The 22149-nt window shown below is 42.4% G+C and overlaps 1 protein-coding gene across 1 annotated transcript in view; it reads right to left on the bottom strand.

The window, feature by feature from the left end:
* LOC137260842 (MAM and LDL-receptor class A domain-containing protein 2-like) overlaps positions 1 to 22149 on the bottom strand; it is a 117465-nt gene that overhangs the window by 88780 nt on the left and 6536 nt on the right. Inside the window, exons 11-43 of the mRNA XM_067798401.1 lie at positions 21716 to 21820; positions 20986 to 21126; positions 19734 to 19996; positions 19509 to 19593; positions 19015 to 19206; positions 18289 to 18440; positions 17892 to 18002; positions 17548 to 17638; positions 16854 to 16994; positions 16008 to 16175; positions 15383 to 15565; positions 14757 to 14969; positions 13929 to 14188; positions 13564 to 13651; positions 12847 to 13023; positions 12373 to 12570; positions 11764 to 11925; positions 11164 to 11295; positions 10263 to 10603; positions 9391 to 9478; positions 9167 to 9283; positions 8479 to 8619; positions 7317 to 7664; positions 6552 to 6731; positions 5917 to 6197; positions 5214 to 5304; positions 4776 to 4922; positions 3935 to 4203; positions 3338 to 3509; positions 2625 to 2765; positions 1648 to 1907; positions 1217 to 1301; positions 381 to 566 (exon numbers count right to left, since the gene is read on the bottom strand). Coding sequence (XP_067654502.1) covers positions 381 to 566; positions 1217 to 1301; positions 1648 to 1907; positions 2625 to 2765; positions 3338 to 3509; positions 3935 to 4203; positions 4776 to 4922; positions 5214 to 5304; positions 5917 to 6197; positions 6552 to 6731; positions 7317 to 7664; positions 8479 to 8619; positions 9167 to 9283; positions 9391 to 9478; positions 10263 to 10603; positions 11164 to 11295; positions 11764 to 11925; positions 12373 to 12570; positions 12847 to 13023; positions 13564 to 13651; positions 13929 to 14188; positions 14757 to 14969; positions 15383 to 15565; positions 16008 to 16175; positions 16854 to 16994; positions 17548 to 17638; positions 17892 to 18002; positions 18289 to 18440; positions 19015 to 19206; positions 19509 to 19593; positions 19734 to 19996; positions 20986 to 21126; positions 21716 to 21820 — 5709 coding nt within the window. The remainder of the gene's footprint in view (positions 1 to 380; positions 567 to 1216; positions 1302 to 1647; positions 1908 to 2624; positions 2766 to 3337; positions 3510 to 3934; positions 4204 to 4775; positions 4923 to 5213; positions 5305 to 5916; positions 6198 to 6551; positions 6732 to 7316; positions 7665 to 8478; positions 8620 to 9166; positions 9284 to 9390; positions 9479 to 10262; positions 10604 to 11163; positions 11296 to 11763; positions 11926 to 12372; positions 12571 to 12846; positions 13024 to 13563; positions 13652 to 13928; positions 14189 to 14756; positions 14970 to 15382; positions 15566 to 16007; positions 16176 to 16853; positions 16995 to 17547; positions 17639 to 17891; positions 18003 to 18288; positions 18441 to 19014; positions 19207 to 19508; positions 19594 to 19733; positions 19997 to 20985; positions 21127 to 21715; positions 21821 to 22149) is intronic.

Raw genomic sequence — 22149 nt, forward strand, 5'->3', positions numbered from 1 at the left:
CATGGGTGGGTCTTGGGTATTAGCCAGTGAAGACTTGTTCTAGCAGCCAATTATCATGGATTGCATAGAATACATCGTCATTTTTGAAGTTGTGGGAATATACAGAACGTCTATGCAAAACGATTCTGTGTTTACAAGAACAAACGCAACTGTGAAAAGCATGTGAATAGATCACTGAAGGTCAGTGATGACACCAGGTGTTCATGAAGATAAGTGACAGAATCCGAACGAAAATGTATTCCGCTCCCTACAATAAGTCATCTTATTTACAACATGTTTGACAATGAACCTGTAAAAGAAACGGAATCACTGTTCACAACATCTGAAAATACCAGTCACCGCACATGATGGTGTATTGACAGAAAGAAGGTGAACGTCACCTCTTGATGTCCCGTAGGTGTGGTCGTTACTTGGTCCAGTTCCATATGATGACGTCGTGTGACTTGCCCTGGTCCAGTCAAAGCGGTCAGTCTTATCCTGCTTGTACCCACAGATTGATGGGTTTTCAAAGTCACATTTGCCAATAGGATTCGACAGTGTACCAGGTTGGGGGGTTGTCCCATTTCCTGTAAATAATGAATAATTTATGTTTCTAATTCTACTCCTTTGCACGCCCTAAATCAATGGAGTGTAGGTATAGATATGCAAACGTGTGGCAAAGAACAGGACGTACAACTGACTGAATTTAATATCAAGGATATTAAGGACTTTTCACTGTGCTTTAAATTGACTTAAAAGGCGTCTGTTTGCATTTTAAGTACTGCAAGTATATCTCTTTTACTGGGTATGACAGTGTACACCGCCCCACATACACACACACATACACTGACAGATTATATAATATATATTGGTTTAACACCTTTCTTATAACATTCAGACCCGTGAAGGTCCCGGGGTAGAACAGGCCTTCAGCAACCCATACTTGCCGTAAAAGGCGACTATGCTTGTCGTAAGAGGCGACAAATTGGATCAGGAGGTTCGCTGACTTGGTTGACACATGTCATTAGTTCCCAGTTGCACAGATCGATGCACATGTTGTTGGTCACTGGATTGTCTGGTCCAGACTCGATTATTTACAGACCGCCGCCATTGGGCTGGAATATTGGTGAGTGAGGCGTAAAACTAATCTCACTCATTCACACTCTAATAGCATTCAGGAAGGAATAATCATGCGTTTTCCATGCTTTCAAGAGAAAGCAGAAGAATGGTACTTTACCTTCACAGTAGCCGTCTTTGAGTGTGATGTCGTCAAGGGCAATGTCCCCTAAATAGCTGACCCCGCGGACCCCCTCGAACACGATCTGGACATTGGTCAAAAGAGATGTCGGTTAGATGAATGAGCTATGTCTGAACTACACTTCGATTATATCACGGAACACTAGATTAACATGGATTAAAGCCACGTGATCCAGCTTCATGTGTCTTGGTTGGATGATATACTGACACCATAATCAGATGAATCATAGATTCGAACCAGAGACTATCGGGCCCTAGCGTGACAAAAAACGAAACTCTGTAAATTGCTCTCATGCGATTTGGACACTGCAAACTCAAGATCATAATTTCATACTTTACCATTTGACACTTTTAACACTTATATATACTGTTCCTTTAATACTTAAATCATGCTGTCCCTTTAACCCTTACATTATACTGTCCCTTAACGTTGATATCCACTGATCCCTGGATCCACCTGTTGCCCTGGGTGCCCTTCTTTGTCCAGATCGCCGTGCCCAAGTTGGAGCCAGCTTGTGTGTAGACGTTGAGGGCGTTGATGTGCGGGCCGTACATGTGATAGTAGAACTGCAGACACTTGGTTCCCTGGGAGTTGACCACGGGGCTGACCACACGAGCCTTGTCCCCGTTATGTCGGGGGTAGGATGTCTCGATGAAGATGTAGTACCCCTCTGAAACAATGGGTGTGATGAGAAAGTTATGCATCAGCGTGGTACATAATGTAAAAATTCAAACGGACGGGCGATCACAATAAGCAAGATGTCATTCAAGTATGATTTCCCCTATTCAGGTTGCTTGCAATGTAAAGTGGTATGTTCTTCCAACAGTTTAATTACACTGACCATCAAATACCTTCCAGCCCCAGTATATCAAGATTCAACATTCAACATTTAGTACCAAAGCCCTCCAGCCCAGAGTACATACACACTGTATATCTAATCAAGTCACAATGTATATAGTTAACATTTATAATGGCTCAGTTTCCAATCACCACGATTAAATGAAGCGCTGGTAAATTATCATTAGACTTATACAGTTATGAGAAATATATTTGACTACTGGTTATAGAGGTATATTTTGGAGGCCCTTAATGGCTGCTCTCCTATAGAAGAAAATGTACAAATTCGGCCATACTTAAAACCGTTAGTGGATGTCCACTGGGCGAAGGAATGTATGCATAATTAACCTGTTATCTTACGGTAATCTTAATCCACTAGCTCTTATGACCGCTACGTGTATACGATATGATTTCAACCTGATAAACAGGTGAGTGGTATTGTGGGCAAGGATCTGAGTCACCAATTCAGACCACCCTAGTCCCGTTTGATAAAACCAACTTCCCCCGGGTTTGTCAGTATGTTTAGACGTCACAACCAACATCTACATACTTGAAGTGGTGTGGTCACTTCCTGGTCCGGTGCCAGCCGAGCCTGTGGTGCCTTTCTGTCTGGTCCAGTCGAACTGGTCATTCGTGGCCTGTGTCCAGCCGCACATGTTGCTCTCAAAGTTGCAGTTTATCGTGCCGGACACTGAAAAGGACATAGAAACTATTGTATAGAGAACAATGCAAATGAACAAGTACGAATGACACCATTCTCCTAAAATCTACGACACGTTGATCAACCAGACTGTCAGTCTTAATAGCTTCAATGAAATCCCTAAGAACAACTATATGAATTTATTACTCTGACTACTCATGTGACCGGTGGTGCCAATTGTGGTTATTCAGAATGTCCAGAGATAAATACGTGACCCATTCGCTGAAGAATTGGTAAAAAAAGAATCGTGAATCGTATACAGAAACTCGTGAGAATAACATAGCGTGTATCAGTGTAATGAAAAACTGTATACAACGAACGGAGTACTTGTGGGACACTTATAACGTGTCCTTATCTACATTCCATCACTAACGATAAAGGGTATGACGATAAAGTGTATGTAAGATTAACTGGAAATATATTACTTGAAAGTCAAAGTCAAAAGTTTACTTGATGCAGCAGTAGGTTGGGGCAATGAGGGATTGATTGTTTTTCTAGTTCCTATCTAGTGAGAGAAGCTTGAGATGTCAGTGACCCACAGTATGTGAGAGTGGTCAGCTTACATGACGTGGCTGTCGGTGGGTATGTTGACCTGGGGGTGGTTGATGCAGGCGTGGTCTGCCCTGGGGGACGTGCCTTGCCTGGAGTCAGTCCACATGCTCCTGGGTGGAAGTTGAGTTGATCAATGGCTATGTCTCCAGTGTAGCTGCTCCCGACCGTGGCTTCAAACATAATCTGAGAACCAAAGCGACAGATTAAACGTGTTTGGGAAAAACAAAAGCGTCCAAGTGAAAAGTAAGTCAATAAATGCAAGCAAAATGGTTTCTTCTTTGATAATGTCAAATAAAATTTCTACTTATATCGTGCATACCGATGTGTAAAATAATTCAAAATGTAAACCAACTTGAATTTTTGTCTTAAATGCTGGTCGGTTCACTGACGTCGGATTAAACAAGTTACTGTTTCAAAATAAGTTTGGACTCTTATAAGATATACCTATGTAGAGGCACTTACAACAGTTTTCTGACTTCCTAATTCTTTCCATTTCTGTGGTTTTGTCTGTTTTTTTTTGTTTTGTTTGCTTTTTGGTTATTTTCGTTTGTTTGTTTGTTTTTGTTTTCTAGAAAGAATTCGTGATATATTTTCAATCGATGCCTTACGTGGAATTCCGTAACAGATTTAACAGGGAACTGCCCAAAGGTCCATGCGTTGCCTTGGTTACCAGATAGCTGCCACATGGTGGTGCCAGGGTAGGTAGAATTAGTGACGTAGTTGACCTTCAGAGTCCCGACAGAGGCACCGTACATGTGGTACCAAAATGAGTAGCAGTAGGTTGTGTTTTGTCCCGTTGGTTTAAACGTCTCACTCATCAGTCTAGCCTTCTGACCTGGTTTCCTGGGGGCACTTGTTTCAATATAGGCGTACGTTCCTGTTGTGAAGCATATATATGAGAGCCAGTTACTTCATGTCTTGGAGTCTTGAAAAAAAGGATGTTGTAACAAATGCATATAAATGTCAATTATTCCACGATATGAATCTTGGATTTAAATGACTATGGGATGGTAGTATCCGGTGCCACTGCAACTGGAGTCTGCCTGCTTCACCAAAGACTCCATTTTTGGAAAGAACCATTGTAAAAATGACAAGATGTGCGTTGCAGACTTTCGAACCTCTCTCTGTTCTGTCCCATTTAGGATGCAAAGCAGTTTAATCCGTATGTCGAAACGGATGTTTATCTCCCATCTGAGATAGTATAAATATAAATAAGTTAGTAGTACTGGAAGTAGATAATTACGTCGTGCAAGCCGTCACTCACAACTCAACTTTGATCAAAGTAACATGATAACTTCGTGCAAGCCGTCACTCACAACTCAACTTTGATCAAAGTAACATAATAACTTTGTGTAAGCCGTCACTCACAACTCAACTTTGATCAAAGTAACATGTTGCACTTACAGCTTGTAACGTACGCTCTCAGTTTGAACGTAACATTAGACTGACCTTGAGAGTTGCCCATGCTATGGTCAGCGGAGGGACCGGTATTGACGGAGCTTGTGTGGCCCCGCTGCAACAACCAATCAAAATCGTCCGTGCCGTCCTTGACATTCTTGTAGGTGCAGAACGTGCGCTGGTCAAAGTTGCATGCGCCTGAACGACATCAGACACATACACAATGAAAACCTTACATGGAACCACAATAGCAAATAACACATCCAGAATTACAATATATCCACGCTATGAACTTTCGTTACGTTATGGAAAAGTAAGGACTGACATTTGAATATGATTACATTTTCATATACTTTAATGTTAACTCCTGCAAATATCTTGATGACAAAAACTGAGAACTGTACATATAGATAACCCTGTTTTGATCTGAAAATACTGTATTGTTCTTCAGTTTTTCAGTAACATATGCATAAAAATGTAAAGGCATACCTGGAGAACCACAGGCTCCAGTTGTGACATTGACGTCATCAATAGCAATATCGCCACGGTAACCAGATCCAACAATCCCTTCGAACACGAGCTGAAATAAAGTGTGAATAATATTATCATTGTTACAGTGAAGGATGACCCCATCTGTAGCCGAAGCTGCGCACTTGACCATGCTGTACATAGGTTTCAGATTCCGTTTTTGCGTTCAAGTGTTTCAGTAGCCAGCGGTCCTTTCAATGGTAGTCACACCATACTGTTAATTCCCAAAGGGTTTGGTTTGTTGTTTAATTCTGCACACAGCAATATTCAGGTTATATGGCGGCGGTCTGTAAATATTCCAGTCATCCAGTGATCAACAGCATGAGCATCGATCTATGCAATTGGGGTGCGATGACATGTGTCAACCAAGTCAGAGTTCCTGACTACCCGACGGTGTTGATCCCACTGGTCGCCTCTAACGGCAAGCATGGGTAGCTGAAGGCCAATTCTAACCCGGATCTTCACGGACTTTTTATTGGATGATCTCCCTAGAGAGGACCTGGTACCAACAAAGCATTAGTATTGTAACATTCAGTGAGATTCCAAGTCACAATGACACTTTCAGACATTACAAAGGCGTATCTGGTGAGCTACGTTCTAAGTTAGGGTTTCAAGTATTCCACCCCCTAAAGATCTTTAAGCGCGTACTTCTGTTTTTTATGACTTTTGCTTTTAGTTTATGGGCTCTAACCGTGAAAGCAAACTGTGTCTTCATAGTAACTTGGGCGACATTCCAACCGTTGCCTTGGTTGGACGAACGGGTCCAGATGGGAGCGCCAAGGGCGTTAACTTTGGTGTACACATTCAGCTGGCCGATCTGAGACCCGTACATGCTGTAGTAGAAAGTGAGACAGTTGGTGCCTCCAGTGTGGGTGGTTGGGGAGAGGAGCCGAGCTTTCTGGCCCCGTGTTCTGGGTGCTGACGTCTCGATGAAGTAGTAGTGTCCTGGAAATATGCGATGGTTGAAGTAGCTTGACGCTGAATAGCTTGCGGATTGTGTCAAAATGCGTGCATTATGCATGCTTAGATATAATGAAACAGTATGATTAAAATGAGTATTTTTAATCAAACATGGAATTCTTATATATTTTCCTTATTTTAGAGTAGAATAGGACCTGATGTTATGAATAACTATTCCAAACTTAACACTTATTACAGGTTTCTCTACTCATCAAGGACATCGTTTCTGTGCAAAGAAAACCAATATTCATATTATGAGCCTCTGTGTAAAGCTAGATGCATCAAAGATGCTGAGGTTTCAGTGTGAGGTGAGTGTGGTCATACAGATTGAAAACTGACCGACGTTCGTCCCGTAGGTGTGGTCACCACTGGGGCCTGTGGCATACGAACTCGTTGACCCGGTCTTTTTGGTCCAGTCGAAGTCATCAGACATGTCCTGATGGTAGCCACAGCTGTCTGCGGGTTCAAAGTCACACGACAACAGGGACGGGATGCTGCCTGTGGACGTCGCAGATGACCCTGAAACATCACCAAGACGTAAAGTGTCAGCAGCGCACCACGTACGACGATAGTGCTTGTTGCTACTTCAAAATTTCAGTATATATTTCATTGGGCCATTTATCTTCTTTGCAACACAACACTTTACGGAAGACACAGTGAATATAAAGATCATTTCCTATCAACCATGCTCACGAGAAGCTGTAAAAGCTCCATTTACGATCAAAACAAACATCTTGGAAATAGGCATCCCAGGGGAAATTATTGCCAACATCAATTTGACAGTTTACGAAAAAAACCCTTAAAACGATTTGAGTTTTTATACGAATATATTTTATCCAGTGCCATGAATCAACGAGTGTGATTTTATGCTTTATTCAGCAACATTCCGGTAAGAATAAAAGACAACAAGAATGTTTTCAAGCATCATGCCAACAAGGAGCTAAATTCAGTGTCTGAGACACAGATTTGTGCGCTTGGGCCCTTTCAGAATTATCACAGAGGAATTAAACCGATTCCTTTGCCTTTAACAGCCAGTTGGGCCCGCCGCCTTTTTCTATTAAATAACTATATAATATAGTGAATGAAAACATTCTGTAATATTACCAGAGCAGGATCCGGCGTCTGCCCTGACGTCGTCAATGGCGATATCTCCCGTGTAGGATATCCCACGACTGGCTTCAAACACGACCTGAAGTGGAGATGCTCCTGTGATGTCGACGGTGGCCTTCTTCCAGGTTGGACCCTGTGTTCCATGCTTCGACCACACAGCATTACCCAGCGACCCACCATGCTTAAAGTAGACCTTGAGGTTGTTGATAGTTTGGCCATACATGCTGTACCAGAACGTCAGGCACATGGTCTGACCGTTGGCCAAGGTGAGGGGTGGACTGACCAGCCGTGCGAGAGAATTGTAACTATGCGAGGATGTCTCGATGTACATGTAGTAGCTTGCTGTTGTAGAAAAATAACGGATACACTGTTAATTTAACTGTTTAATCAATATTCATTATCAATTTAATCAAGAAATTTTAGTGAGTGCTTTTAGGAATATTCCAGCAATATCATGGCGGGGATTGGAACTCGAGTCTTCGGCGCACCGAGCAAACGCTTCCTTCAACCACAAGGCTATTCCATTTTTTCAATGGTACCAGATATGTCATCGTGGGATACATCTTTTCATACCATTAGCTAAATTCAGCATTATTACTATTTATTGATCATGATATAAGAAGTACCATCGAACGAAGATAAATCCAATTAACTTGTCAGGGGACGATTTCATTGTTTTGTGAGCAGTAAGAAATTAGAATAAAGACATGCAGTATTTCACATATATCCAAGAGGAAACGACTAACAATTCCCAAGTCGAATTGTTTACATGACTTTGAAGAGAACAACGAACCTATACTCATGCAAAGGTGAAGATATACCTGTGTGAGCGACTGAGTTTAGTTTTACCCTGCAGCAATATTCCAGCTACATGGAGACGGTCTGTAAATAATCGAGTCTGGACGACATAATCCAGTGATCGACAGCATGAGCATCATTCTACGCCATTGGGATATGATGACATGTGTCAACCAAGTCAGCGAGTCTGACAACCTGATACCATGAGCCGTCTCTTACGACAAACAATTGACAAGATGATGACCGCTACGGCTGGGAAAATATAAGGTGCAAGGTGACATATCTTCAAGAAAACATACAGTATTCGAACCCCGACCTGTATTTAAGGAAGGACAACATACGTGCATGTGCTACTTACATCCAGTGGTGTGGTCACCCGTTGGTCCAGTCAGACTAGACGTTGTACGTCCGCTGTGTCTCGTCCAGTCGAAGTTATCGCTCCTGTCCTGCGTCCAACCACACGTATCGTAGGTGAAGTTGCAGTTGAAGTTCTTGCCACCTGTATGGAATAGAGAAATGTGCAGTACAGACTGCCGTCATTCTATAAAAATGCAATAATACATTTCGTGGTTTAGCACAGCGAGCAAATTGACAGTGATATAATCTCTTTGAATCGTCATGCCACAATACATGGTACTTGTTGTCACCGTGTCTAGTTTGAGCATGTTGATTAACCTTTGGAGTGGTATGTCAAGGTGAGGAGCTGATCAGATGGATACTTGGCATGTAAATAAGTCATTACTTATTATTATTATGTTTTACAGATTAAGAGTGATATGCAGCAGAGAGGGTTCGGGTGATCCTGGCACAGTCAGGCCGGTAAGGCTCATCATCAGCTCAGGGCCCTCTACACGCAGTCTAGACACCGAATGGGACTTCTCCCAGGAAACACTGCCAAGTCGAACTCACCAAGAACTTTCCGGAGAATATGAAGGCTTCCCGACACTACAGCCTTCTGCATTACCCAGATTGTCGGAAGGGCTGTGATCCCGGTGGAGAACCCTGGCACTCTCCTCATCATTTATTATGACTATTATCAGCCTTACCTGTCGGTTTAAGTGTTGGTTTTGTGCTTGGAGTGGACTTCGGCGTTGTTCGAGCTGACGTGATTATTCGAGTTGTCGGTTTCTGGGTCACAGTTGGTATTGCTCCATTAGGGGTCACTGAATAAAAAAATAAAGGGGGGTCAGCAACGTTTTCCTTCTTGGTGGGTTGTGGATTTTTATTTAGGAGTTATTTGACATTTAACTACCATATTATTTGAACTCACTTGGACATGAAGCTGCATTGTCGACAGTGACGTCATCTAGCCCTATGTCTCCAGACCAACTGCTTCCCCGTACACCTTCCACGATGATCTGTGCAAAGTAGAAGCACTATTAGCATCTGCCATCCTTTTAATTCTTTTGTGGCTGGTTTGTTTAATGTCACAGCAATATTCCAGCTGTATGGCGGCGGTTTGTAAATAATCGAGTCTGGATCACCCAGTGATCAACAGTGTGAGAGTCTATCTCCACAACTAGGATACGATGATGTCAACGAAGTCAGTGTGCCTGTCCACCCGATCCCGTTAGTCGCCTTTTACGACAAGAATGGGTTGCATAAAATCAATTCTAACCCGGTTCTTGACGGGTAACGTTTTACTGGGTATTCAGCAGTCATTTACTGTGTAAGAACACTCACGGTATAATGCTCAGCTATAATCGGAGTACGTTATTCATAACACTAAAGCAAATGCACGTTTTTGTATGTTTTGAACATTTGAACAATGCGTTTCTAGGGGTAGAACTTCTTTACGCCACTGAATGATGGAAACCTGTTTAATACTTTGTATATGCAAAGAACACATGACCAGGCGCGCAACAAACCAGTGCCGTTTCGTCTAAGCCTCGTACGTTGGTCAGGGATCGTTATCATAGAATACTGCAGTCAGTGTGATTCGTAGAGGCATTACCTTTCTTAATTGTTCTGATTACATGTTTGTAGATATTTTATTGCCAAAATAATAGAAAAAAATCAGCTAAAATTATGTGTAAACTACGCTCCTGGTGACGTTCCTTGTCTTTCCTTTCCATAACCTGACGCCTTTTATTGGGCAGACGAATGCACGTAAAACAGACTGACTGGCGTTCTGGATTGTACCTTAAAGTCTGATGTGGTAGGCGGTATTTTAATCTGCCCTGTTTGCCAGTTATTTCCCTTGGATCCTGTCAACTCCCAGATTGGTAATGGATTCGAGCCTGATTGCTGACTGTAAACTCTCAGAGTTCCAACCGAGGTGCCGTACATGTGGTAGTAGAAGTGGAAGCAGGTGGTGTTGGAGGCGGGGATGTTGGCACTGATGAGTTGGGCATTGTCTCCACTTATCCTCGGAGATGATGCTTCGATGAAGACATATTGACCTGAAACACCGAAATAGCTCCTGCAAATACTGGAGATGGTTTCAGCATCATGACGTGAGTTACCAAAGGTTGGCATCAACCCTGCCATTGGACACATCGAAAATTATTCCATGACATGGGGTACCACATTTAGATATCAGACCCTCTACTGGAGAGAACGGAACCTGTTCCATGACATGGGTTACCGAATTTTTACATCAGACCCTCTGTTGGACAGATCGAAAATTGTTCCCTGACATGGGATGGGGAATTTAGGCATCGCACCTTCGACTGGACAGAACGGAAAGGTTTCATTGGATACCAAATTGTGGCGCCACACCACCCTAATTGTTTCAAGAAATCGTTTCACCACCAGCTGCTTTCGTTCAGATGCCACGTCATTATTTCGAAACCAAAACAAACAGAGGGCGTTAAAGTGAATGAGGTATTAACGTCAAATGTGTTTTTTTCAGCCATGTAGCCATGTATTCCTCAGAGACATAAATAGTTATTATTCATATCACTTTCCTATTGTCTGGCAACTAAAACACCTACTACCAGGTAAGGGGGCGTTAAAATTGTTAATATTTGTCCAAAACGTCATTTGCATTATGCTTCTCGAGAAAACAGAGCACATGAATGGCTAAACATTCTGACATTACCATGCCCACTCGTGTGGTCAGTTGTTGGACCAGTGCCACCACTGCCCGTTGTGCCTTTGTTGAGAGTCCAGTCAAATTTATCGGTCTTATCATTTCGCCACGAACACAGTCCACTGTCGAAGTTGCAGTTCACTGAAAATATCACAAATGATTTGATTGAAAATATTTGAGAACGTCACCTCAAAACAATATATGTGATGTCTTATTTTCACCGAGCAAGTGGTTTGAAAGGATTCTACTATTTCTTAGTAAATTCTAGCCATGTACAGTATACAACTCAAATTAAGAACATCAAACAAAAGGAATTCTTCCACGTGCACGTTTTGATGATACTTGTAACAACGTGCTATTTAAATTGTCCCTTCAAAATGACTTTTGTATTGCACTGGTTTTACATTCAAGCATAGTAATGTGGAATGACTTGAATTTTTTGGGTTGAGTATGGGCTGATTGAAAAGGTCCCCTCACTATACTTATTGATAATACTATTGTATTGCACTGGTTTCACATTCAAATTATCGTAGTGTAGAATTTCTTTCAGTTGAGTACACTTTTCTGGTAGATGTTTCCTTACTATGCTTATTGAAGATATCAACCTACCACTTGTTGAACAGGACCCTGTCGTCACGGCGATGTCATCGATGGCAATATCACCAAGATAGCTTCTTCCAACGATGCCCTCAAAGACAATTTGGTAAGGTGTGCTGCTTGACACAGTCTTGAGAGAGACTTTGGCCACGCTCCAAGAATTTCCTTGATTTCCTGTTAAAGAGTGGGTAAGATTGTGAATGTGACAGATGTGACGGAGTATGTGTCCATTTAAACATGAAGACGACCATAGATCGTTGGAACGTCAAACATGAGCAACAAAGGGCATGATATTGCATGAAAAATCATATGTCATTTCGCCAAACTTTTGTTAGGAAAGCAACAATACACAACTGTTATATTTTATCCATATTTTGCTAATGATGTCATCTTGAACGCAGCCGACCAAAGTATCCAAATCTGAGATCCAAGTTTCTGAATGGTAATGCATATATAGTCGGATCGTACAATGTACCCTTTCGACTCGTACAATGGACCTTTTTTTGATCAAGACGCGATTAATGTCAAGCATGGAGAGTGTTTACTCCAACGACTACACTCTCAACCTCAATTTGGATGTGTTCATTGTTTTTCAGCTAATAGTTTTCCTTGACCACTTACCTGACATATGCCAAATTGGAGAACCCCTGGCACCGTTCCTCATGACATACACATTCAGTGTTCCAATCGAGTTTCCATACATGTGGTACCAGAAGGTGAGGCATGTTGCTGAGGTGGGTCCCGTCAATATGAAGGAGTTGAGTCGAGCAACATCATTGGGTCGTCGAGGTGAGGATGTCTCAATGTACATGTAGTGACCTGGGTGGATAAATATTGTGTAAGAATGACCACTGAGGACGAACAAGCACTTAACTACCAACATGTAGGAAACAGAAGAACGGAAAACACTGACATCAGGCAACGACATTTACCATAACTCATTTCAAGAACCGACCAAGCAACAGTATGTAAATGATTGTTGTGACAAAGAACTACTGAAAGTCAAGATACTGTGACTTCGTTTGAGTGATTGGCCCAAACACCCAATAAAATCACGTCTGCCTGTGTTTCTGAGGAACGGATGGACGTTCATACCTAATCTTGTCCCATAGGTGTGGTCACTCGATGGTCCAGTGCCATACGAAGATGTTGATCCCGTGGACCGGGTCCAGTCGAACTTATCTGAATGGTCTTGGGAGAATCCACACAGGTTACTGGCCTCAAAGTTACATTTGTCAGCAGATGTTGCTGACGAGGGGCCCACAGTTGTTCCTGATTGAAAGGAATGGATAATTAATGGATGACAATTATTTATGGGATTTCTGTAATAAAACGTATAGTTATTGGGTTGTTTGCAGTGAAGAGTAAACACTCGGTTTCATTAAAAGAGTCTAAAACATCAAGAATACCACTATATTATGCAAACAAAGAAAACATTATCATTTGTTGACTTATTTTCAAAAAAGCTTTCGCAGACAAAGGATAGGTTACCTTTATAGAACATTTGTGTTTAGTTAGGATTGTGTTCCATTTTTTGTGCCCGTTTGAAGAAAATATAGTGAAGTACACTTGATTAATAAACCCGAAGATACCGGACAAAAGTTGCACATTCTTCAACGAATTATCTGCTAGGCTCTGTGTTTACGCCCTTTTAGCCATTGTCCAGCAATATCACGGCGGGGAAAACCACATTGTACCAACGTGGCGGATTTATCACGTTTGGGGGTCACTAGACTCCACTTCCACTTACGTGTTTATAACGAATATTGTGGCCATGAGAGTGGCATTCCTAACTCTTATATGCTCAATTACCTCCTGAACAGGAGCCGTTGGCGATGTTAACGTCATCTATGGCGATGTCGCCACGATAGCCGTTGCCTCTCACGCCTTCTATCACCACCTGCAATATTGATCAGATTGTCATCAGTTAATACTGTTATTTGTAGTTGAAATATCAATAAGATCCTGCACCAATCTTGCTTTGTGCAATGCCAATAATTATTGATATAAATGATATACATGAAATTATCCGGACATGAAATCGTCAGGATTCTCACATACATGTTCATGGTGTTCAGACTATTATTAACAAAGCATTATTTTTTATTTATTTTGCCCTCTCATAAAGAACGATATTTGAAGATTACTTTGTAAGGCTATGCGATTTGTTCCCTTACATTGAAAGAGGTTTTAACATTGACTGAGAACTGCCCCATGAGCCAGTGGGTGCCCTGGGTGCCGGTCCTCTTCCAGGTAGGAGTGGATGGAATGGCTGCTCCTGTTTTAACGTAGACGTTGAGAGCGCCGACGTTGCTGCCGTACATGTTGTACCAGAAGGTGATACAGCTCTGACCTGCCTGAACCGTGGGACTGAACAGTTGAGCCTTGTCTCCTGTCCTTCTTGAGCCTGACGTCTCAATATAGATGTAGTAGCCGTCTGTAAAATGTCGGATGCAAAATTAGAATATGTCTTCAGTTCAGAAGATACCAGGATGTGGACTGGCTTACAACATATTGTCAAAGGATTTGTTTATGTCTTGTTTAAGGCCGGACTCAGCAATATTCCCGTTATATGACAGACAGACTATCCAGTAAACAACAGCATGAACATAAGATTGATGAGATGGTCAACCGCGTCAGTCACCCTGACAACACGAACCGTTAGTAGCCTCTGCATCGGTTGCCGGATCCTAACGAGCTCATTTACAGGAACCGTGATATTGAAGATGGGTTTTAAGGCAAGAAGACATCTACTGTCTAGAGACACTGACGTCACATAATAAATTAGTGCAGTTTTTAGTTCTAGCTTAATTGTTGATGTGTGTTTACGCCTTTTTGGACTGTAATCCAAATATGTCGGAGAAGTGGTATTCGGCCCTACCATTGGGCATGTTCATCATCAGCTCCATCCAATATCAAGATGTGATGATATGCTGGTTCGTGAGGATACACAATTGCGTATGAAACTTGCTGAAGAGAGGTTGAATTTTAATATAATGTCTTACTGGAGTTGGCATACGTATGGTCAGATGTGGGACCAGTTCCATAAGAGCCTGTGCCACCGTGGTTTCTTGTCCAGTCAAACTGGTCCGCTCTAGTACTCTGGGCCCAGCCACAGAAGTCGTTCTGGAAGTCGCAGGCAAATGCCCCCTTTCCCACCACCGGTGTTGTCACTTGAGCTGTAGTCTGGGGACCAGCAGTGGCATTGAGCGGGAGCACTAAGTAAAAACCATGATACATTGATATTTGATGGCCATTTGATTCCATAAGTGTATCCTATTAAAAGGTACAATGACGTTAATTTGCACACAAAAAGACACAGGTGATACATCTGTAGTGTATGCAGGTTTTTTTTTGTGTGTGGGTGTGTTGTTTAACGGCACGGTAAGCAATATTCTAACTCTGTAGCTGTCTGTAAATGATCGAGTTTGGACCAGACACTCCAGTGATTCTGATTCAACAATATGAGTTTAAATCTGCGCAAATGGGAAACGGTGACGTGTCAACCAAGACATCGAGCCTGACCACACATTCCCGTCAGTCGCCTTTTACGACATAACTGGGTTCTGAAAACCAAGGGGGTTTTGGACAGGAACATAAACGCTCGTGTGCCAATCCTTTTAGAACTTACATCCACAGTTTGCAGTCGTGAAGGTGATGTCGTCAATCGCAATGTCTCCAGAGTAACTCCTACCCCGGACGCCTTCAAACACGATGCTGTAACTCTTGGTTTTCTCTGTGATTGGTGCCTGACCATTGTGCCAGCCGTTGCCATGGTTACCAGACTGATGCCAGATCATGTAGTCAGTCCGCCCTGTTGAGGTATTTTAAGGAATTTGTTTTAAAACAATATCCTACTGTTTACGCATGTGACTGATTTGAATACTCTCTTCTGAATGTTTTAGGATGAAACACAAATTTACTGTATTATTCCAAAAATGTGCGAGGAAAGTGTCATAAAATGAGTAAATGAGTGAGGATGCGTTTACGCCGCTATAAGCAACAGAACGGCAGGGGATACCAGAAAAGGTCTTCACACATTGTGTTCAGATGGAGAATCGAACCAGTTTCTTCGGGGTGACGAGCGAATGCTTGAACAGTTCCAAGCTTTATAGAGAACACACTTCTAGATGACTGTAACCAAGCGCTATGTAAGTGTACAATTGTGTCACATTAAACATTAACACTTTCAATTAGCATGAGAATCTGGTTATTAAGTATCCGTTTCATGGAAATGTTCTTGAAGTTAGACCTACCGGGTACCCTGATGTAGACGTTGAGGGAATCGACAGTGGCCCCGTACATGCTGTACCAGAAGTTGACGCACCTTCCGCTGGGCGTGACGGGGGAGAAGCTCTCACTAACCAGCCAAGCCTTGTCTCCGGTTAGTCTTGGTGCCGAGGTTTCAATGTAGAGGTACTTGCCTGCAAACACACGAGTGCAAACCTTAATGAGGTTGTGCTTCGCGTATCTTTGCCACATGAACTATGACTAAATGTATCCATGACATAATAAATAACTGTTTAAATACTTTGGGGCGTTTACAAACCCAACAATAAACCAGCTTTATAGCTGCAGTCCTGGACAAGTTGTCCCAGTGATCAACAGCATGAGCATTGATCTACGCATTTAGGGATATGATAACACATGCCAGGCAAGTCAGCGAGCCTGACCACCAGTTCCCGTTAGTCGCCTCTAACGACAAGCATTCTAACCCGGATCTTCATTGTTGATCTTTACGGAAAATGTTTGTGAAGTGAGAGTGTCCAACTGAAACAAAATGAGTCCATCCAAACCCAACTACAGAAACTGCAAATGCGCAAATGAGGACACCAGGTGTTCGCAAACCATGAGGTAACACAGCATACTGAAAGTCAAAATCAAAGTAACAATGCAATATTCCTGAGCAAATACCGCCTAGGGCAAGGAAATTATACCATTTAGATGTCGAGTCATGAAGATGAATTACTGGTTTCATAATCGTGTCATTCGTCTTTTGATAAGCCAGGTCGAACATACTATCACCTTTACTTGATTCTTTTCTGCTTAATTAAATTGTATCCACATGATCTACACAACATGTGAATTACTGGGCTTCTCACCTTGTCGTGTACCGAGCGTGTGGTCAGTGGAAGGTCCGGTAGAGGTACTGGAGGTCCCACCGGAGTCCATTGTCCAGTCAAACTGATCTCCATTGGCCGTGTTCTTCCACGAGCAGAGACCGGATTCGAACGTACAGTCACCTGTAGATTACGACAAGAGAAGTGGATTATTTGTTCGTACAGACACAGATTCGTGCTCTTTCAGCATTAGATATTTTTTTCAATACCGTCGTGTTTATAGGCATAGCTGGAATAAAATCCAGTTGCCACATGCATCGTTGAAACATCTTGACACCAAAAGTAATATTTTTACACAGATATAATGTTTCAATTTCAAGATGACGTTTATCACATAAGCGTAGCTTCGAAAGCCCTACAATATGTCGACTCATGTTAAAAATAAGTCGTTAGAAATTGTTAAGTCATCAGACTTTCAAATCAATTAAAATTTAATAAAGAACATAACAATGCAGGCACAATATGTTAATTCAAAGGACATGGAGCCAGGGCAGAGTTAACTCTCCCTTATTAAGAAACGTTGGCGTGCTTGGATATCAGGGTGCTACAGTCAAATCATTGTGTCCATTTATTTTGTATCAGAAGAGTTTGGTGCTCTTTCACACCGCGTTTTGTAATAGAGTTACAAAACTGGTAGAAAATACTCGTCCTTTCTTAACCGTTGCCTTCAACTTACCAGGATTTGAACATGAGCCCACTGTGAAACTGACATCATCCAGTGCTATATCGGATGCATAGCTTGAGCCTCGGACACCTTCAAACAGCATCTGAAGTTCAAACGAACCATTCCATTAATATCGCCTTGGTAACTGTTGTCATGGTGACTATGTTGATTTCACTGCCCGAACATCGAACTAGTAAACCCACATATACATAACTGTGAAGCCGTTAGCTGACCATCTTTGCTTCAACAAATCTAGAAAGTGTCCGTTAGGTTCTAGCACCGATTTGTCAGAAGAAAACAATTGGAGGTTGAGGGATAGGGGTGGAAGGAGATGGGGTGAGTTGTGGCTTACGCACCCGATATCCGGAAATTGCAGTGGACGCTGGGATTGTTGCCTGGCCAACTATCCATCTGTTGCCTTGGTTACCACTACGTGAAAATAATGGTCGACCTGTGTTGTTTCCGACCTACAACATTCAGTGTATGGCTACACACATGAATTTTATCGTTTAGAGCTGAAACTGTTAAAAGAATAGCTCAGTGCAGGCCTTGAGTGGTCATTGCTGACTATGATACAAATACTGAAGAGTAAAACTGAAATATTTATCAAATTGTTCTTCATTGCTGACCATTATACAATTACTGAGATTGTAAAACTGTACTGTTTATCAGATTATTCTTAAACTGTGCTCTCAGTTTCTAATCAGTGGCCCGAAGGTAGGCAAATGACATGGAGGAATGCATCTGACATACCGCAGCATAGACATTGAAGGTTCCCATCGCAGATCCGTACATGTGGTAGTAGAATTTGGCACACATAGCCTGGCTGTCATGGTAGGTCGGCGTCCAAAGACGTGCTTTGTCTCCCTGTTTTCGGGGTGATGCTTCGGTGTACAGATAGTGACCTGACCAAGAACACATTAAGCTCTGTTTAACTCAATGGGACCACTAAACCGAGTTCCGTACTTTTTATGCAAATTTCGAGAGAGTGAGTTGGGTTTTTTTCCGCGTTTAGCTATATTCCAACAACAACAACACGCCATTGGATACCAGAAATGGGCTTCACACGTACATTGTATCCGTGCGGGGAATCGAACCCGGGCTTTCGGTGTGATTAGAGAAAGCTTTACCCACTAGTATGTTAGGGAATGAAAACAATGCTCATGATATTTTGGGATACCCTCTCCAAAAACCGATCATGACCCCCTAAATATCCTTGCCCTCATTTCTTATGCAGCCTTTCTATACACCCTTCCTCCAAACGTCCCTCCAGCATGAATGGCGGGTATTTAAGAGACTGTATGATCTTTTCTGTTAAACAAATTTTATATAGATTCAGGGGAAACAGAGAAATAACCAGACTAATTATGGATAGAAAAGTCAAATAATCTATGTATATAGAACTGGACGTTTCGGCAGGCTTAAAAGAACGCATAATGTTACTAGTGGATATATTTCCTTAATCTTACAAATACCTACCGCTTGTTGTTCCGTAGGTGTGATCGTTGCTGGGTCCTGTGCCGTAGCTGGATGTCGTATGTGACGTCCACGTCCAGTCAAAGTTGTCCGACTTGTCCTGAGTGTAGCCACAGACTGACTTAGCTTCAAAGTCACATTTCCTGACGACTTGTCCTGGGTGGACAGTGGTGTGGACAGTCGGTCCAGTTGACCCTGGGGTGAGAGTGAGTCAGTGAGTGAAATGGGACTGCATTCCAATTCTGTCTGATTGTATATTTTTCCCATGTTTTTATCAGGTGAATACTAGTAACTGATTTGCCCTTGCGTGTGTTTGTGACAGCCGACACTGATGAGGCAGGATGCGCCCGCATTTCCGCGAATATCAAGTAACAATACTATCACACACTGGCTCAAAAAGACAATTCTTATGACACATCAAGAATCATAGAAAGGACGCTTATTTCGCAGTAAGACAATTTCGTTATTGTCCAGAAATTCCGCTTTTCATAATATACCTGTACAGGCCCCGTCTACCAATCTGACGTCATCGATAGCAATGTCTCCCCTGAACCCGTTAGCGGCCACAGCCTCAATCACAACCTGGAACAACATTTGAACTCTTCATAGTAGTAAATACAAAAGGTACCGAGACGCAGGCAATAAAATGATTAGTAGCACTGTCAGTAGTAGAAGCAGCAGCAGTACTAGTTGTAGTAACATTGGCAGTAGTAGAAACTGACCGAGTATGGCGTATGTCCTTTTGATACGGTGATAGCAGCTTGGTTCCAGGCCAGGCCCTGGGCTCCTGTCTTGGTCCACACGGGGCTGCCGATGGTCGGAGTGGACTTGATATAGGCGTTGAGTGTGCCGATGTGGTCACCGTGCATGTGGTACCAAAAAGAGAGACACTGGGTCACCAACCGAGGAGTGATTGTCTTACTCTGGATTCTTGCTGTCTTGTTGGCCGTCTGTCCACTGACCTCTGTGTAGAGGTAGTACCCCTCTGGAATACATAGGTTTGGATTAGTGATCAACGTGTGCGAGTGAGTGATTTGAGTTTTAACACTTATCCATTCCACCAGTAGCACTAGCACCAGCTTCAGCACCAGCTTCAGCTAGGGAGTGAGCGAACATCTTAAACAGCATCATGTCCACCTCTGGGGTTACGACAAGCAAAATATCCAGTCCACCCAAACACGATAACAGTCAGAGAAAAAACTCGGTTAGTATCGATTGATCGAACACTCCATGACATGATGATTTGAAATATCTGCCACTGCCCGCCTGACTTCAAAACGAAACTTTGAAACCGTTCATGCCATTGCCATTCGAGAATCAAAGCTCCTGGGACAAACATACATTCATTGCCATTATGTATATTCAGCGAGTGTGTACAAATTTAAAGTCACATCGACAGTATTTAAACCATGTCGGGATGAGTATAATCAACTTGTATCACACATGGAGCACAGAGAGGGATACATCTCTTGCAGTCTTGATCATAGGTAAGATTCTGTTCTCTGTCATCACTTTAAATGTAGGACACCATTATGGGAAGGAAAATATATCACCGTACCATTGCATAACTTCTATACCACTTTTGTATCACTGTTGCAATTGTATCTCAATTATTGTTCATCATGAATGTCTTCAGTTGTAACCACATCTGACTCTATCGATAAACATTGACTATGACAGAGCACTGGGCACCAAATTGTTAGTGCAAAGGAATCACCAAAAATAAATTCATTTCATCGTAAACTGCTGTTTAAAATGGACCACTGAAAATGAATGATGACACTGGTGTTCCCTTGTCCTAAAGCGTAGGAACCTCCACTCAAACCAGGTGACTACTTTATTCCTGAGGTACTGCGTTGCAAGGAAACTACCAATATGTTTCTTGTTTCCAGACTTGTGTATACCAAATTAATACCAATAGTAGTAGTGATAGTAGTAGTGCAATGGACGGAGTAATTGATGACGTATACGTACTGCCTGTTGTGTGATCACCCTGGGGTCCAGTCCCATATGACGACGTAGTTCCCTGATGTCTTGTCCAGTCGAAGTCGTCGTTCTTCATCTGGGTCCAACTGCACATGTCGTTGTCAAAGTTGCAGGTGACGGGCTTGGACGCTGAAACCGTTAAATATCAACATTACGAGAGGGAATCAATGAACGTGCATCCTCACAGGTGTTTTAGGATTCAGCCTTTAGAACACACCTGCATTCTGCTAATACCCCTGAAGACTCTGCTAGGAATTGGTCTTCAGCAACTGATGCATATCATTGTATCCGAATTATATAGATCGATGTTCATTATGTTGATCACTGGATTGGCTGGTTCATACTATAATAACAGCAGATCACTGTCATATAGCTAGATAGTTCTTCAATGCGGACAAACAAACAAAATTCCCATAAGGCCTTGCTGGCAAACTTGCCTTATCAGTCTTAGTATACGTGTTACCGAGTTACTGGTGACAGTTAGTGTGTCTAGCGCCTCTTTATGCAGTAGAGCAGTAACATCACGGGGTGTGCTTCTGGTAGATTTCCGGAATTATTTCAGACAGACAATATCAGAACACAACGCTGTACAAAACGGTCAGGTACCTCAGACCTTCCTAACCCCTAGCGACTCTTAACACAACCCCAACCTCTGTCCAGTGTTCTCCTTTTGTGGGTAACTGAAAGTAGGGAAAAATCAACAAAAACGTGTACGTACCTGCTGGAACATACGCAGTGGATTTCCTTGGAGTTGTTGACGTTGGCTTTAACGTCGTGGTGGCCGTAGTTGCTGCAGACGGTGGCTTAGCGTTTGTTGGTGACACTAGAACAACACATACATTCTTCGTTTATATTAAACAAAATTGAACGCATTCCTTAAATGGTGATCGAAATATGTCAGTTGACTTGAGGTATGTTTTCCCTCAAGGAAGATGGATCTATCGTTCTTGTCGGAGTCTGCGACTGCAATCCGTGGTATTTAAGACGGAGCCCATCGTATATGTATGTACACAAGTTTCTAAGACATGACCTACTTTGAGAAAAAGGCTGTCTTAAAATAAGAGGGTGTGATGACACAAAATGATGCAAAGTCATCAGAGTAAGACCATCCATGTACCAACCTGCACATATCATTGTATTAACAGCCACATC

The sequence above is a fragment of the Haliotis asinina genome, chromosome 14 (assembly GCF_037392515.1).
Source record: "Haliotis asinina isolate JCU_RB_2024 chromosome 14, JCU_Hal_asi_v2, whole genome shotgun sequence".
NCBI classification, from domain to species: domain Eukaryota; kingdom Metazoa; phylum Mollusca; class Gastropoda; order Lepetellida; family Haliotidae; genus Haliotis; species Haliotis asinina.